The sequence below is a fragment of the Notolabrus celidotus genome, chromosome 1 (genome assembly GCF_009762535.1).
Source record: "Notolabrus celidotus isolate fNotCel1 chromosome 1, fNotCel1.pri, whole genome shotgun sequence".
Lineage (NCBI taxonomy): Eukaryota > Metazoa > Chordata > Actinopteri > Labriformes > Labridae > Notolabrus > Notolabrus celidotus.
The window spans coordinates 6,728,991-6,745,043 of record NC_048272.1 but is presented as its reverse complement, the minus strand read 5'-3'; the positions used below and the strand labels follow the sequence as shown (position 1 = coordinate 6,745,043).

Sequence of the window (16,053 nt, the reverse complement as noted above, 5' to 3'; positions counted from 1 at the left end):
TGTACAGAGAGTGAATGTTGCTGTGTGGGTCGCTGTCATGGCTCAGCCCAGTCTGAGCTATACAGAACTCATGATCCTCTTAAGCCGCAGCTCTCTCCACCAGCAACACTATTATCCTCCTTACACAGATCACATGAACTCCCATCCTTCATTAAATAATGCCACAGCAGCAGTTAATACCTCCACCGTGATATGATACAGATTTTTAATAATGATAAAAAAGAGATAATAAGAAAATCTTAATGTCTCAACCATATTTAACAAAAAGCTGAGCAAATACCTTAATGTACAGATAGCAGGGGACAGCTGATAGCATGATCAACATTTTACTCACAAAAAATCTGGCATGGCTTCATTATGTATGTTTTTCTGACCGTATGTTGTTTAAGTTCCACAGTCCAAGTGAAGGTCAAAGGTCAATCCTGCTTTTACTGTTTTTACCTACAGCACCATGTAAACTCCCTCTCACTATCAGGTCAGCTCAATCTGTGTTACATTGCAAAAAGCTATAAAAACCAGCCTCTAGGCTGACACTTATTTCCCCAACACACCACCAACTGATTTATGCTGCTCTCTTTACTTTGTTTTATGTGTCTGTACTTGAACTATTCATGAGTATCTCATTGTATTTTTGTGAACTTGCAAATAAAACCACAATTGAAGTCCAATGATCAATACAGTAGTTTAAAAAAAAGAATTGTAAAATTTGACATGACTCAGGGTAGTTTATTACATAACAATGCATCTTTTTAAGGGATCAAAGGTGTGTCTTGTATAGAAATCTTTAAAGTATAGTGCTCGAATAAATAGAATAAAAAAGAAAACATTGCCCTCAGGATGGTGGTGCAGTACCTATAATTATTTAATGTAAAAATGTCCATGTTAAGATTTTGTTTTTCTGCCTGATGATTCTGACTTCAGGAGCAGCTGTTGCTCAATGGTAGAGTGGGTGGTCCTGAATTGAAGATGGTTCGATTCCATTCACTGCAGTCAAGTCACACTGAACTGTCCTTTAGCAAGACACTGAACCCAAGCTGTTACCAGGACAGAGTCAGCAGTGTGTGCATGCTTATGAATGGCATTACTTAATACTGATGGTCCCCCACTAAAGCATCCCCTGCCATCAGAGTATGAATGTGGTGGGAATGCATGAAAGTGAGGAGTTGTGTAAAAATGCTGTAAGTGGTCAGGAAGACTGGAATAGAACTTTATACATGGAAGTCTATTTGCCATTTACCAAAACAGCTTTAGATATGAAGAATAGTACGTTTTTTTTAATTAGTATCTATTTATGGCAAAAAAAAAAATTCTTTTTTTCATGTTTATAACCATTAGTCAGCATATTAACCTATTTCCCATCAGCACTTTATTTATTCTTTATACTCAAAACAAAACAAAAAAGTCTTTAATCACGATGGATCAAAGTTACACTGTGTTCCTAGACATGCTGATGGTGGATATTGAACAAATAGGCCTGGTGTATTCACTGCAGAAAGTTTGAAGTATAAGACTGTGTATACTAATTCTGGTATAAGCTGAGCAGTGAGAGTAAACTCAGCGACATAAAGCTCGGAGCAGCTCATTTAGGTAAACGCAGGTGTTGGAATGTGGCAGGAAAGGAGAGCCGCGGCCTCACCTGTTGGGAGTGTACGAAAAAAAAAAACACTCAACAGAACAGGCTGGCTCAGTGAAAGGGGAGGAGGCGGAGTTTGCTCCATTTTCTCGCTCTGTTCACAAAAGTTGTCACCAAATCATTGAAGTCAGGTTTAGTGCGCTGCGCTGCACCTGCCGCTCACCTGCTGCCTTGCCTTGGATTTACTTCCCGATAAAAAATGCGTCAATAATCCAGTCTGATCGTATCTGCACTTCAATTTATCAACCAATCATGAAGAGGAGACATTTGAATTTTTTGGGTCGAAAGAGCAACTCTCTTTTCGACACCAATGTCAAAATGAAAGACATGGGTGAGTACACTGATAACAGAAAATACAGCTATAAGATGGAGCAAGGTTTTTTAGGTGAACATTTGCTCAAGAGAAAACGACCTTTGTACCTTGGTGTTTACCTTTACTCCAGTTCTGACAGCTTAAAGCTAATTTTTTAGTTGAAGTATTATAAAATTGATCTAATTAAATATCTTATTTTTAATGCCATGTCCTGATGGACATGTATCAACAAGTGCCATCAGATCAGGGCTATGCAATTCAGCCATGAAAAACCTGTTCTATATATTATAATGTGACTTCATTTTGAATCTGATGACTGCTATCTATCCTGTGTTCACAAGTTGTCACAACTTGTAGTGTAGTGTTGCTTTGACATTGCTATATGTACGGTAAAGAAAAAAGAGAAGCACCTCTCAACACTCCAGAAAAGTGTGAAAACGTGTTTAATTTAAAATCTCAACGATCTAACACATTTTTATTTCAGTTATGTCTAAAACAGTTGCTTTCAGGTGATTTTTACAGTTCTGACCTGCTTAGAGACAGGTTTGAGTTTAGTTTGTGTGATTATATGATCTTCTCTCTCTCTCATACAAACAACAAAATGAAATCAAGTAATGACACTGTTATGAAGTGGAATTATTTAGGCATAATATTATCAAACTATGTAACTCTACTTAATATATATGATTATTTAATGAAAGCTTTGACACTTTTACAACTAGAATAACTCCAGGAAAAGGAAACTTCATTATTTGTACTGCTATATCAGTTCAGTACTAATTCTAGGCTCTATCTACTGTCACATGTTGGTATAAGTTTACAGATAAACAGTCAAGCCTAATGGGACATTAGTTCCATTTTATTGGAAGAGAAGGAAACGAGTGACTGCAATGGAAAGCCACAACATGAGAGAGAGGTCATTTGTCTATTTAAATCATGCAGGTGCACAATGGGGAAACAAATTATTTGGATAGACTGGTTTAACACCACATCCCTTCTCTCCAAAGCAATTTGAACTCGGCTAATCCTTTGCTGTATTCTGACACCATTAGTAATTCATTATAGTATTTTATTGGTATTTTTGGTGCATAGAGATCATTAAAAAAGCACATGTTAAGTACTGATTTAAAAACACTTTCCTTGTTTATACAGTCAGTCATGATCTTTGGTTGTTCTTCCTTAGCCTTAATGAAAAGTGTTGCTGTAATGTCTGACAGAAAGTGCAAACTTAGTGCCTCTCAGTGACAAGTGTCTTTCATCAGTCACTTATTGGACAAACAAGATGACAGCAAAGGAATGTATGACTTCTAAATATCTTCTTGCCAACCAGTGACCTCTGACATAATCTGTTGGTTTAGCAGAATGGTTTTGAAGCAGTCCTAATCTGTGAATGCTCATACTCTACCATAAACTGAATTATATATTATTACATCCAAGTTTTTTTCGCTTTACCAAAGGGGTCTTTAGACTCACCTCTCTTCTTTGGTCCATGTTAAGAATTTCATTTGATTTTAGTTTAACAGAAACGTGTGGAACAATAAGGAGAATCAAGCCATTTTCTTCTACAGACATTATATCAATGCATCTTATCTCATTCCAATATGAGTTTAAAACACAGGATCATAATACTCCACTGTTTCCAGTACAAACATTAACAGCTGAAAGAACTTCTAAAGCAGTAAACCATGCATGTTAACTGATATGTGATGCCAGCTCTTTTTGAGAGTGGTGAACATATATTTTAGTGCTAAAGTATATTTAAGTTACGTAACATGATTATCTTCAATTGCCACCAAAACTAAGCTTTCACTTGAACACAATGGTGAAATATAAATAAAGATTAGTGCTCAGGTGCCCGACTCTTCTGTTGTCAACAACAGAACTACCTGCAACAGCAAACAGGATCACACAGTAGATTATTGGACTGAGTGGCACACACAAAGAGGCCTCTTTGGTGCATACAGTATCTCATTACCTGTACAATGACCTATGTGTAATGTGCTAATCTGTACCTGACAGAATTACAATGCACTATGGGACACAATGCAGATTTTAAAGGTTGAAGTGTGTTAGCAATGCTTGAAAAGTGTGTAGAAACGTGCTCCACTAACAAAAGAGTAGCCGGGTATGAAATCCTCTGTTTTTTATTTCTTCAGATGACGTGGAGCTGGTGCTGGAGTCCTCAGCAATTCCTGAGTCAGGTACAGCCAGTGTGAGGGCCAGACCCACTGTCAAACATCACACTGTGAGTATCTCAGTCAAGCTTTAAAGTTCAAACACTGAAGAAATTAACATTTATTGCTCAGTTTCAGATCTTAGAGTTAAATTAGATGTGTGTCTGAACTGTCCCCACCCTATCATTAGGCATTACTTCATCTTGGACTATGCATCTGCAGGACTGCGTAGGTGCCAATTAGCTGATAAAGGACAGTGTTTAACTAGAGGAGTGTGTTTGAATCTGGGTCAGCTTTTATAGGTTCAGTGCCAGGGCATTTATGAGTTATTATTATTGTGTAGTAATTGTGTACCCAATTACTGAATCACCAAATGTGTTTTAAAGAATATGTTGGTGTCAGTCAGGCTTGGATATTTTAGTGTGTGTTTGGTAAAATCCACTTTCTGCTGTTATAACTACAATACACTCTCATGAGGTAGTGATAATAATGAAAACAAGCTTTAACAAACTTTTTTATGTGGACAACATTTTTTGTACCCAAAATAAAGATGATATCACCATCTTGGTGCCATACATAGCATTCTGTAAGACAAGAGCCAAGTGTGCAATTTAAAAAAAAATAAAGAGTGAACCATGAGCTCCACTGTGTTAGATAAGTTGGTCGCACGTAGAGAACTTTTTGTTTTAAACTGTACATTTTAAAAGAGAAATCGCTGTAAATAATTCCAAATTAGAATGTGCAATTACTCAGTACTGTACATTTGATAGACACGTCCACAGTTAGTGCCAGTGTATTCAATTCAATTCAATTCAATTCAAACAACTTTATTAACTTTTATTCAACATTCAGATACTCCACTTAAGTACAAGTCTGAGTTACTTGTAGTTTAGGTATTACTGTATCCCCGACTACTACTCTACAGTTTAGAGAAAATATATCTCCAATACATCTGTCTTAAGGCTGCAATTACAATTTCAATAGGCTATACAACTGACACAATTGTATGTAGGATAAAGGCAGTGATTTCCAATATTTACGACCTGTATCTGTTTTACAAAACGAATGTATCCTACTTTGTCAACATACACTATAACACTCACCAAGGCTTTTCTTCAGCTTGATTTGCTGTCCAGAATCAAATCACTTCTGCTGGTAAACCTTTGATACCTTCACTTTAGTAAGATTTTGAGTGTAAGGCCTTAACTTTCGATGGTTAGTTTTGGCATTGTGTTATTGGTATTTTAAGCAGAACATCCCCTGAAGTGTTTCACTGCTTTGCTTGTATCCATTACTTTAGTGCCAAACTGCTAGTTTTCATTGTTGGGTGATTAGGTAGGACTAAAAGGACTACAGTTGCAGTCAGTATGTCTGTCAGGCCTCCCATTCCATTGTCATGGTGCAGGTACAAATAAATAGTGCATCAGTGCTCTGGTTCACACACCTCAATGTTTGGGAGTGTTCCGTGAATGCGTCTGTGGCATGCGCTGGCTGTGGCACACCCAGCAGCACATGGGCAGGACAGCCCAGACTGCTGCGACAGATGAAAGTGAGTCATAATGCAGGGAACAAATACATGAATCAAACTGGATCTGACGCCATTTTTACTGACACGCCCTCACTCTGTCAACATACCTTTCCTAGAAGCTGCATTAAGAGCCTTGTGATGACTAGGAAAATCAGTAGAGTCACTTAAGGTGTGATTTCAGGTAGATATCCAAGATATTTTAATCTCAAAAACCTACCCAAAACTGAGTAATGTTTGACTTTTTGATGCTGCCTGTGAACATGTATTACACTTATTGATAACATCATGTACAGGGCTGAAAAGCAACTTTCATCTTCTACTTCATTGACACCCTGGTTATTAAATTACACTGACACCCTGCAGCACAGTAACTTCAAATGACAGCAGTAAAGGTGTTTTTGTGTTGCTGATTTTCAAGCCCTTTGAAGAGTACGTAGCCTGTAACTTCTCATGGACATCTATTGTGCCAACACAGTCAGTGTTTATTTTTAGTGGTATTTGGGCCATAAATTTGGCCCATGCAGCTCTTTTTTCTTTCTCTCACACACATAAACATACAGACAAACACGTAACAGCTTGAGATTTTCTGGGCCAGGCTCACTTTGACACTAGAAACAATGAGATTAATAATAGGAGTATCCTCTGATTCACCACAAGTGCTCATGAGCCAAGAATGTGATAGTGTCATGTACAAAAATTATGCTTTAGAAACCTCCAGCCAACCTAAAAACAAATACAAAAATACACTATGGTAACAGACATCACAAACTGTTTCTTTGGTTACAGAATTGTAGGTTGAGAAGTGTAAAAGTTGTTGGTTTGCGAAGTGTATAGTTGCCGGTGAAACATAATTTTTCAACACCTTCAGGGCAGGATGTTATAAGTTAATGTCATGTTTTCCAAATGTTCTTGAACCACAGTATCTTTTGATTAAGATGTTGATATAAAAAAACAGACTGATGTTTGATGTTTTTCTCTTTACAGTCCACAAATGACAGTTTTCAAGGGTTTGCTGTTCCAACACCCAAAGTCCCCCTCCTTCCCCCGGTCAATGGTCCAAAGATCAACGGTTCAGGTGAGCATCCACCTCCCTCAAATATGTACTTAAGCCTAGAAAATTCCATTATTTACATGCTAAAGGACCAAGACTGTTTGTGGTGCCTTTGCCCAGACTAAGTTGATGGATTACAGCAATCTGTCTTTATAAAAGGTTAGAAATGCAGGGCAGGTAAATGTTTGTCCAGGCTATTGCTCAATAACCCTCCCGAGTCCTACCAAACAGCAACAGCATTTGCAGAGTGGGAGTGAATTCATTTATAGAAAAAATTGATACCTCTCATTTCTTAATCTGCATATCCATCATTGAACTCAAGAATCCGTTTCAGCAGAAGTTTGTGGTTTCTGTATGGCATATCCAAGTTCTCTCTGATGTTAAGTTTCTCTTTTTAGTCATTTCTGCAAACAAGGGATTATGCCATTTCTAAAATACAATTGTACTGAACTTTTCTGTTATTCTATCTTTTCTTTTTCCATAGTGGGTGGAAATCACTTGTCCAATGGATCTGTTATGTCTGTGTTTGACCTTGCTGAGGAGGATATATTTGTTCCTCCTCCACCATCTACTGCAGCTCCACCCCCACCAGGGTCTTTTATCCCTCCACAAGGGACTTTTATCCCTCCACCAGACTTCATGGGTGACCTGAGCACTCTAGACCTTTCAACCCTTCAGCATCCATCCATGCCAGCTCCAAACCCCCCTTCACTGGCACCTTCCATGCAGGGGAAAGATTTAACCTTTTTAAAACCACCACCAATGGCTCCACCAAAGCCTCCATCCACTTCCCCCAGGGACTCTATGTCATCCATGCCCATTTCTAGTCCACAATCTCCCACGGTGCCAGGCCGTCCACAATTTGCCCCTCCACAGCCTCCGACTGAAAGGCAACTTAAAATGCTCAAGACACCTCCTCCAAAACCCATTAGACTGTCTTCCATCTCCAACATTGATTCCCCACCACAAAGTCCTGCCCCACCTCCCCCTGTGCAGACGCCAACATTATCCAGTTTCAATCCTCAAAACACAGCCAAGCTTTACAATGTTCCGACAACCTCAATTCTCAAAAGCTATAAGGAACCTGAGCCAAGACCCATGCAGAAATTGCTCCTGGAAGATTCTTCGTCTGGCAAAACCTCTCCAGTGCTTGTGGTGGATGGTAATGTCCCTAAAGGGGCAACACTGTCTAAACCAGTTTTGAAAGATGCACAGGAACTGAAGGATAACCTACAAATTGTTCAACCCCCTCAAACACCCCTGCCTGAACCAAAAAAGGAAGCTAAGACAGCTACTGTTTCTACACCACCAATAAGCAAACCTCTCCGGCATACTCATCAGACTTTACCATCTCTTCCAAAAGTAAACAGTACTTCAGTAAATTCAGTGCCAAGCAAGGACAAGCTTGAAGTATCTCCAAGCCCAGGTCACACATTCAGTCCCCTGTTGGATCGTAAACTACGCAACCTGAAGAGCAGTGAAACCAACGGGGCGAGAGAGGGACCTGCAGCCTCCCCGCTGGCTCTCTTAATGGCAGCTAAAAAAAGAGAGAAACACAGAACAACCAATTCTCTGTCCAGAGAAAACAGTGACAAAAGGGATGAGCAGCCAAGTGCAAACATACACTCAAGTGACTCGAGTCCTAACTCCTTCGTTGTCACTCCAAGGTCCAGCTCGTCCTCTTCTTTAGCATCTCAAGAAAGGGTTCAGGAAAGTCCACAGCCTGTTGGTCCCGGGAATCATACACAAACAATTCAGACCCCAGAAAAATTAAGCAGCTCTGCACTGTTCAAGGGTCAGATGCCACAAAGCAGTCCAGGTCTTAATCGGAGGGTTGGATCCCCAAGTTTGACCAATCTTTTAGCACTGAAACAAAACAAAGAGCAAGGCCCCTCAAAGTCCCAATCTTCTTACAATGAGGAAAGTAAAGGGGACATAAGTATGCCAGTACTTCCTCCACCACCAGAGTTTGATGATCTGGATGATATTGTGGGTCCCCCTCCTTCCATTACTCCACCTGACCCTCCAAGGAAAATGGCACCAGCACCAACATTTAACCCTCCTCCTCCTCCTCCTCCTCCTCCTCTAGCTATGGCTCCAGCTCCAATTCCTCCTCCTCCTCCAAAACCTAAACCCCCTCAAGCTCCAAAACTCCCGTCTTTTGACACTGATGTCAAACCAAAACTGCAAGCCCAGACCAAACCCAAGGTGGGCCCAAGTCATCTCCCATCCAATCTTTCACCCAGTCAGGTCACACTCTTGAGCATCCTACAAAAAAAGATGGCGGAAATGGATCACAAAATGACCTCCACGAAGGAGACAGAGGCAAATTCTGATGACTGGGGCAACCCTCTGTCTGATGAGGACAATAAGGTCCCCAGTGTTCCAAAAGTCACACCACTGAGCAAGAATAACCTTGTGGTGACCAAATCAGCAGGCCTGGATATGCGTGAGCTGGAGGGTAAAATGGTCAGAAAACATCAGGATACCTCTTCAGTGAAAAGTCCCACCAGGTAAGACTTCCAGCGCTAAAATAAGAAAGGTTCAGTTTTTCAACAATAAGCCAAATGTTTCGATGTATTTTCCACTAATAATCATGAATATGTTCTTTTCAGCAATGGAGTGCACTCAAAACATCAGTATGGAACGACCTTTACAGTACGGCCTGGTACCAAAAATCCTATCAGTCCTTACAGGGGGGAATCTTAATGGGATGTGTAAACGAGATGGATGTTCCTCAGTTTGGCATACATTGTGTATATTTGGATTATGTAGTTTTGTAACAGAATGATTTGACCAATGAGACGAAAGCACTGCGAACAAATGATTTAGACCTACTTGGTTGGCATAATGTTACAGATGTCTCGGAACAATGTTCAACTCTAAATGTAGTCTCTTCTGAATGTATTTATAATTTTTGTAAGATCCTATTCAGAACGGTCAGTTTTTCTTTTTTTTATATTTTATTTTTGAAGTTTTGAATTTAAAAGATTTATTTTGCTGCTCTTGCTCATTCAGTGTCAATGTGTATGTTGTCTTTTTAACCAATGATTTGAATCAGTGCTTCGTGGGTAATATTCATAGAATCAAGCAGATTTATTATGACTAATCTATTGATTAAAAAACTGTATGCCTAAGTTATTCATAGCTGTAAAAAAGTATGTGGAGTGTAAAAACGATCCAGACTATTGATAACTTGTAGGATGTTGAATCAGTAAACACAATTATCTCTAATATTGATGAAATCAAAGTTATGATGTGCAAATGTAATTACTGTAGTTCATGGTGATGATCCTGTAACTGAACTGTTACATGTATATTACATGGGTCCATTGGAACAAGGCAAACCTATAATTAAAAAAGAGCTGGAATGTGTTTATAACTCAGTGGGACTGTTTCTCATATTTATTGATCTTGAAAATGTTTTTTATCTGTATATTAGTTATTCATACTTGTAGAAATGTAAGCCTTTGTAGCTACACTTTTGTTTTCTGTACATACAAGTTTGTATGAGATTCAAATGAAAACGATATTGTAAAATCTACTTTTATGTACATGTTAAGTTTGCACAATCACAATATTTAAAATAATGGCAGCAAAGTCTTTAGGGAAAACTGTTTATCAATGCCAAATGTTGTCCAACAACTCCCTACATGGAAAATAAAACCAAGCATTAACTGCATGTTGTGGAAATTGTTCTCGAGTTTTCTGTGGACAGTACTAAGTGTTCGTGCAGGCATAGGATTTCTCAAGCTAGAAATAAAAGATGTCTATTACACGGTGTTTTGAGTGTAATTTGCTTGTTTTGAATTAGCTGAAGGGCTAGTTTTCATTGGCACTCCCATCGACCGATGTTGTAAACCATCCTTAAAAATGTCATCCTGCAGCAATATTATTATAGTAATGTCTGTTAAACTGTGTACCAAACACTGTGCTGGTGTCATGTGGGAATGATTATAGCTCCTTAGGTCCAGTCTACAGCATTAGACCAACACATTAGCAATGACACCATAGCTGTCACTGGCTGTGTGAATCACGCACATAATCTTGTTAACGTCTGAGCACACTGCCAACACTAAGTTGACGCCTAAGAACAAGTAATACACCACCCTGTTTTTGTACTGGAGTGGGTTAGAGGAAGTCACAGAGTTATAGTATATGATAATGTAATTTTTTTTTGCTATAGTCTTAAAGTTAACCTTTAGTTTCCTTCCATAGTCTGGCAGCTGTCAGCATGTATTAAGTCTTCAGATAACACAAAGATAAAAAATGCTCCTGCTATCACAACATTAAGTTACTTTTAATGCAAAATTAGGAAATACAAATGGATGCCATAAGTTGATAGTCACGCTTAAATGCTAAACGAAATGAAGTAAGTGGACAAAGACCATTTCAGAGCAGATTATTGATGAACCAAAGCCAGGACAGGAAGGTCAGAATTTCAAATATTGCAAACAACTCCGGGGGTACTTAATGACAATGAAACATTTTAATTCATATTTCTTGAGCAGCATACTTAACTTTTTGATACATGTAGAACCCCTTAAAAACAGGGGGGACAGAAGTTATTGTAAACCGTTCTCCTCCAATGTGTGTCAGCATCTGTTGGGTCTAGGAGGAGTTTGGAGCTCCAGCAGCCAGACCCACCGTGTGGTTAAGCACGAGGTGATCCCACCCAATGGTTGTGACAGTGTTGGCACCGCCGTGGAGCCAGCACGCACCTTTAACAAAGTCCTGGTGTCGCCGATCTCGATGTCTACGAGGAAAAAAAACATGGCACCTAATAAGTAATTTTCATTGGTACAGAAGGTTTTGGTTTTTTTTAGCGTGAAGTGCAAACTCACATTTCTCGCAGATCAGAGTTCAAAATGGCAAGGGAACAATCGTCACTTATGGAGGCAAGTAAGGAGGCACTATAAATAGAGAAATAAAGAATAAAAAAGTTGTAAGGATGATATGTAAAAGCTATTTATACATATATTGGAGCCTGTTGTGTACCTATGTGTTGAGAAGGCAAGCCCATTGACTCGGCGTCTGTGGATTTGCTCCACCCTGACTGGCTCTGTTCCCAGAAAATCCTTCATTGTCACTCTGCCCAGCTCATCACCTGAGGCACAACAACCATGATCAAACATGAAGGGACTGCCAATTTCTGTCAATCAGTAACCTGTTGCTGGGCCTTACCAAAAGCAATGGTGCTTCTGTGGTGGGGGTGCCAAGCTACAGTGGTGGGAGAGCAGCAGGGGGACTCTACATCTGAAACAAAGAGCATACACAGAACACAGAACTTATTAATATTAGGAACGAATATACATAATGATAAGAGACTGTGTCTTGACAAGATGAATATCATTAAACTACCCAGACAAGATTGTACTGTCTGGCATCAACCGTCACAAGAACAGACACGTCAGCCAAGCATAAAGCCACAAGGTAGCGGTTTACATGTACACCTGTGGGTACAAAGTTATCCCAACCGGCTCAGCTGCAGAATACTGTCTAAGGGACCCACTCACCAGGGTTTAATTTTCAAAAGTCTTGCATTCAATGTGTAGTTGGAGAAATTGCAAGAGACATTTGAAACAAACATTCAGCCCTAGATAATACAGTTTGCTCATATGTGCTGTATGTTTGGTGTGATAGGAATCTCCAATGTTGCTTATTCCTTTCCAGTACCGTCGACAACCCAGCAAAACCTGTTGCTCACCTATTCTTGTGGCTGGTTTGTTTGGCTTCCTCCTGTCCCACATCAGCACACGGCCATCCTGAGAGACAGAGGAAAAATAGATTAAGTTTGAATGAAGAAACAGTAGAATGACAGTTCTCTTCCTGCTCCTCTAAAACTCAATGACATACTTTATGGCTAGCAGACTTTAGGTATGCCCTACATCCACAAGAAACTATTTTTTTATTGTGTGTTTGTGTGTGATCAGGTGCAACGTTATTTTTAAGTGATGCAGCAAACTTGTAGTTCAATGTGCAATCAAACTTGATGCATTCTAGTCTCAAGCTGGTAAATCATTTTAGATATGCATTTTTTTAATGCAGTAAGGTGTCTCCCTGTGTTTGTTTTCATTAATCTTCATAACTGTATTTTGTGTGTTCTAAAATGTGTGCAGATTGTTGACTGGTAACTTACTTGACCACAGGAGAGGAAGAGAGACTCATCTGTAGGACTGCAGGCAACACAGCTGATTGGCTGCGTGTGAGCTGAAGGGAGAAAAACAATCAGACACATATTTGGTAGTGAGTTTTAGCATCCTTATAAGTAGTCATTGTTATTGATGTTTTTATTGACACCAATGTGTACAAACCACATTATTCTAATGAGACCATTTAATAAGCAATCACAATCAGTGAATTACTTGGAAGAACATGATGTATATTATAGCTGAAGGTTCTTTGCACTTGACTCAGGATTTTCTGTTGTGAATTCTAAGTTATAGTTACTAATATCAATTTATATCAAAATGAAAAACATCGATCTGCACCCAAAGGATTCCCCTTGTGTAATGTGCAGTGACTGAACTAAAACAGGTCAAATTAGATTATTTTTTGTCTATAGCGTCTTCAAGGCTGTGTTGCTAAACATAGGGCATGTGAATAAAGACAAAGATGGTATTATTTTCAAAGAGGATTTCTGTTACTCTTGAAAAGCAAGAGATGTACTTTGATTTTATGAAAAATGTAAAATACCTGTAGCTGATTGGTTTAGTGAATTCATTACTCTCAGTTCAAACTAGACATCCTAACAGCAAATGTGGGCTGTCCCCTTACCATGATAGGTAGTAACAACCGTCTCCTGACCAAGATCCCAGACTTTAATTCTGCAGAAAACAAGACAAAAAGAGGTCAAAATCCTAATGTGGAGGATAGAAACAGTGAAAATGTCTCTTTTCTGCACTGATATTCAAGCCATATGTATGTATGTATGTATGTATGTATGTATGTATGTATGTACAATCGGCTCTAACCGGCAGTCCATGCTACCAGTGACAGCACCATTTTCTCCTGTGACTGGGCTCACTGTGGTGACAATGTTGTCATGCTCATGTTTGGTGAAGCGATTCACCAGCAGGCGCTCATCCTCTGCCAGTTCCCAGAGTTCCAATGCACCTGCACATGGGTCAAGTCAAGCAAAATCGAGTTAAACATTTAAGTCTAAAAACCAGTGTTTTATGACTTCTGTCAGTCTGTGTCTTACCAGAGTCTGATGCCACTACAACACCCTTTTCTGATACCCATTTGACATCTGTAACACCAGCCTCAGTTTGCACACCAGCTTTGCATTGCTCTTCATTTGGGGCCTGCGCAGGGTCACTATAGATCCAAACAGATCCCTGCCAGCTCCTGCCAGTGAGGCTGGAGGCACCGAGCAACAAGGTGCCATCTGTGAAGACAGTCATTAAGAAAAGCATTTAAAACACCTATATCACATACTGCTTCCTTAACCGATGGCTAAGCTGATCAATAAAGAGTCACTCTTCAACTTAGCAAGCATTCAATCAACAATCAACCATATTCAGCAGCAAAAATACATTTGTTTGGCATGTTCGCTATTTTTAGCTTCCTGCAGCAGTATACAGAATAAAGGTGTTTAATACGCAGGCTTTTCCACGTATAAAACCCTTGTGGCGGGATGTTTACAGAAAAAAATACCCATATCAATAGAGATTTTAAAACACTAATAACCATTTAGATACACCACGTGTTCACTTTCCTAACCTCCTGCTAGCTTGCCTTGTCACGTACCTGCTCTGTACTGCGCCGAACATAGATGTTTCTCCATGCACGCTGGAGCATTGGGGGGTATGTTCCACCGGTTTTCCTTGATCATGCTAGTATCTACAGCGCTTTTCATTCAGATAATGTGCTCAATATTTTTTTTAAATGCTTGCACCCACGACTCTGCAGTCGGCTTTAACGCAATATCTTAGTGAACTAGCTAAAATTTAAGTCTCCGTATGCGTTCCTCCGTTATCGTCTTCAGTTTATTTGCGAAACATAAAAGCACGAGTATGTCCGTGTTCCTTAAGAAACTATAAAATGAAGTAGAACAGGGGTTATCGTTTCAAGAATGTATGAACGAGTTAACAGCTACACATGGGCAAACCAACAAAGACTTACTTCCGGGTCTGTTCTTCTTCGTCGAATCAAACCCGTCTTCCTTTAAGGTTTACGGCAGTGGAGGTCCATGCTTGTGCTTTACTGCCATCCTCTAAAGTTGATCAGACATGTTCATGGCACTGTGATTTTTTTAAATTCAGAAGCTACGGTTAAAAAAATCAAAACAAACATATGACACTGTATCAATAACACCTTTAGAATTTTGTTTTGAAAAAAGGCTTTGCTTGAAATCGCATGTTACTTGGGTTTTACTGTATAAATATGGACATCATTAGTTATCTGGGTTCATGGTTAATAATACATTTCAAATTGCAGTCTCTTCATTGTGTATTTTCTGAGCTTAATTGAATTGATAGTAAATCAAGCCTTAGGTAATTATTATTTGACAGATATATCTGCAAAAATATCAGAATTAAACACACAATGCTACATTTTTTTCTATTTATTATAAGTTTTATACTGGTGAGATGCCATTTAAAGGACCCTCACTAGGAAGAGGATTAGGGCCAATGGGGAAAAAAAAGAAATTAAATTAAGGTCCAATTTTATTATTATTATTATTATTATTATTATTATTATTATTATGAGAAAAAAGTCAATATTCTGAGAGAACAGTTAGAATTCTGACATTAAAGTAAGAATTCTGAGAAAAAAAAGTCAGAACAATTCTGACTATTTAATTGTAAATAATAGTTGCTCATGGCATTCTTGTACTGCATTAAAAAAAAAGGTTAAACATCTTAGGTCTGAATTAAGGTCCTCAACAGCACTTTGTGAGAATGAGGGCAGTCGCTAATTGTAGAGAAAAGATGATCCTCTATCTTTAATCTTAGAATTCTGACTTTAATCTCAGAATTCTGACTTTTTTCTTAGAATTCTGACTTTAATCTCAGAATTCTGACTTCAATCTCAGAATTCAGACTTTAATCTCAGAATTCAGACTTTAATCTCAGAATTCAGACTTTAATCTCAGAATTCAGACTTTTTTCTCATAATAATAATAATAATAATAATAATAATATATATTTTTAAATTGACCTTCATTTTTTTTTTTTCCAATGGCCCTAATCCTCTTCCGTACCTCACAACACACACCTTCAGAAAGAACAAGCCTGCGCATGTTTTCCTGTCGTGCATTTATTTTTACACCAGGAATAAAATAAAGCAAGTGCAACAACAACAGTGATATTTTCATATAATTTAGGATTGTTTAAAGACAAGTCTGAT

General features: G+C 38.7%; 2 protein-coding genes across 2 annotated transcripts; one reads left to right on the top strand and one right to left on the bottom strand.

Annotated features, from left to right (window-relative positions):
* Positions 1-1,751: 1,751 nt before the first annotated feature.
* LOC117816687 (proline-rich protein 36) lies at positions 1,752-10,381 on the top strand. The gene is made up of 5 exons (XM_034689068.1): positions 1,752-1,964; positions 4,103-4,191; positions 6,633-6,723; positions 7,184-9,212; positions 9,315-10,381. The coding sequence occupies exons 1-5, from the start codon at positions 1,886-1,888 to the stop codon at positions 9,406-9,408; spliced, it is 2,382 nt and encodes a 793-aa protein (XP_034544959.1). The 5' UTR covers positions 1,752-1,885; the 3' UTR covers positions 9,409-10,381.
* Positions 10,382-11,166: 785 nt separating this feature from the next.
* Positions 11,167-14,862, bottom strand: wdr77 (WD repeat domain 77). Its single transcript, XM_034697692.1, has 10 exons — positions 14,452-14,862; positions 13,904-14,089; positions 13,674-13,815; positions 13,477-13,526; positions 12,839-12,909; positions 12,407-12,464; positions 11,884-11,955; positions 11,698-11,806; positions 11,544-11,612; positions 11,167-11,455 (listed from the first exon to the last, which is right to left on the bottom strand). Exons 1-10 carry the CDS (start codon positions 14,558-14,560, stop codon positions 11,311-11,313), a joined length of 1,011 nt encoding a protein of 336 aa, XP_034553583.1. The 5' UTR covers positions 14,561-14,862; the 3' UTR covers positions 11,167-11,310.
* Between the last annotated feature and the right edge of the window lie 1,191 nt (positions 14,863-16,053).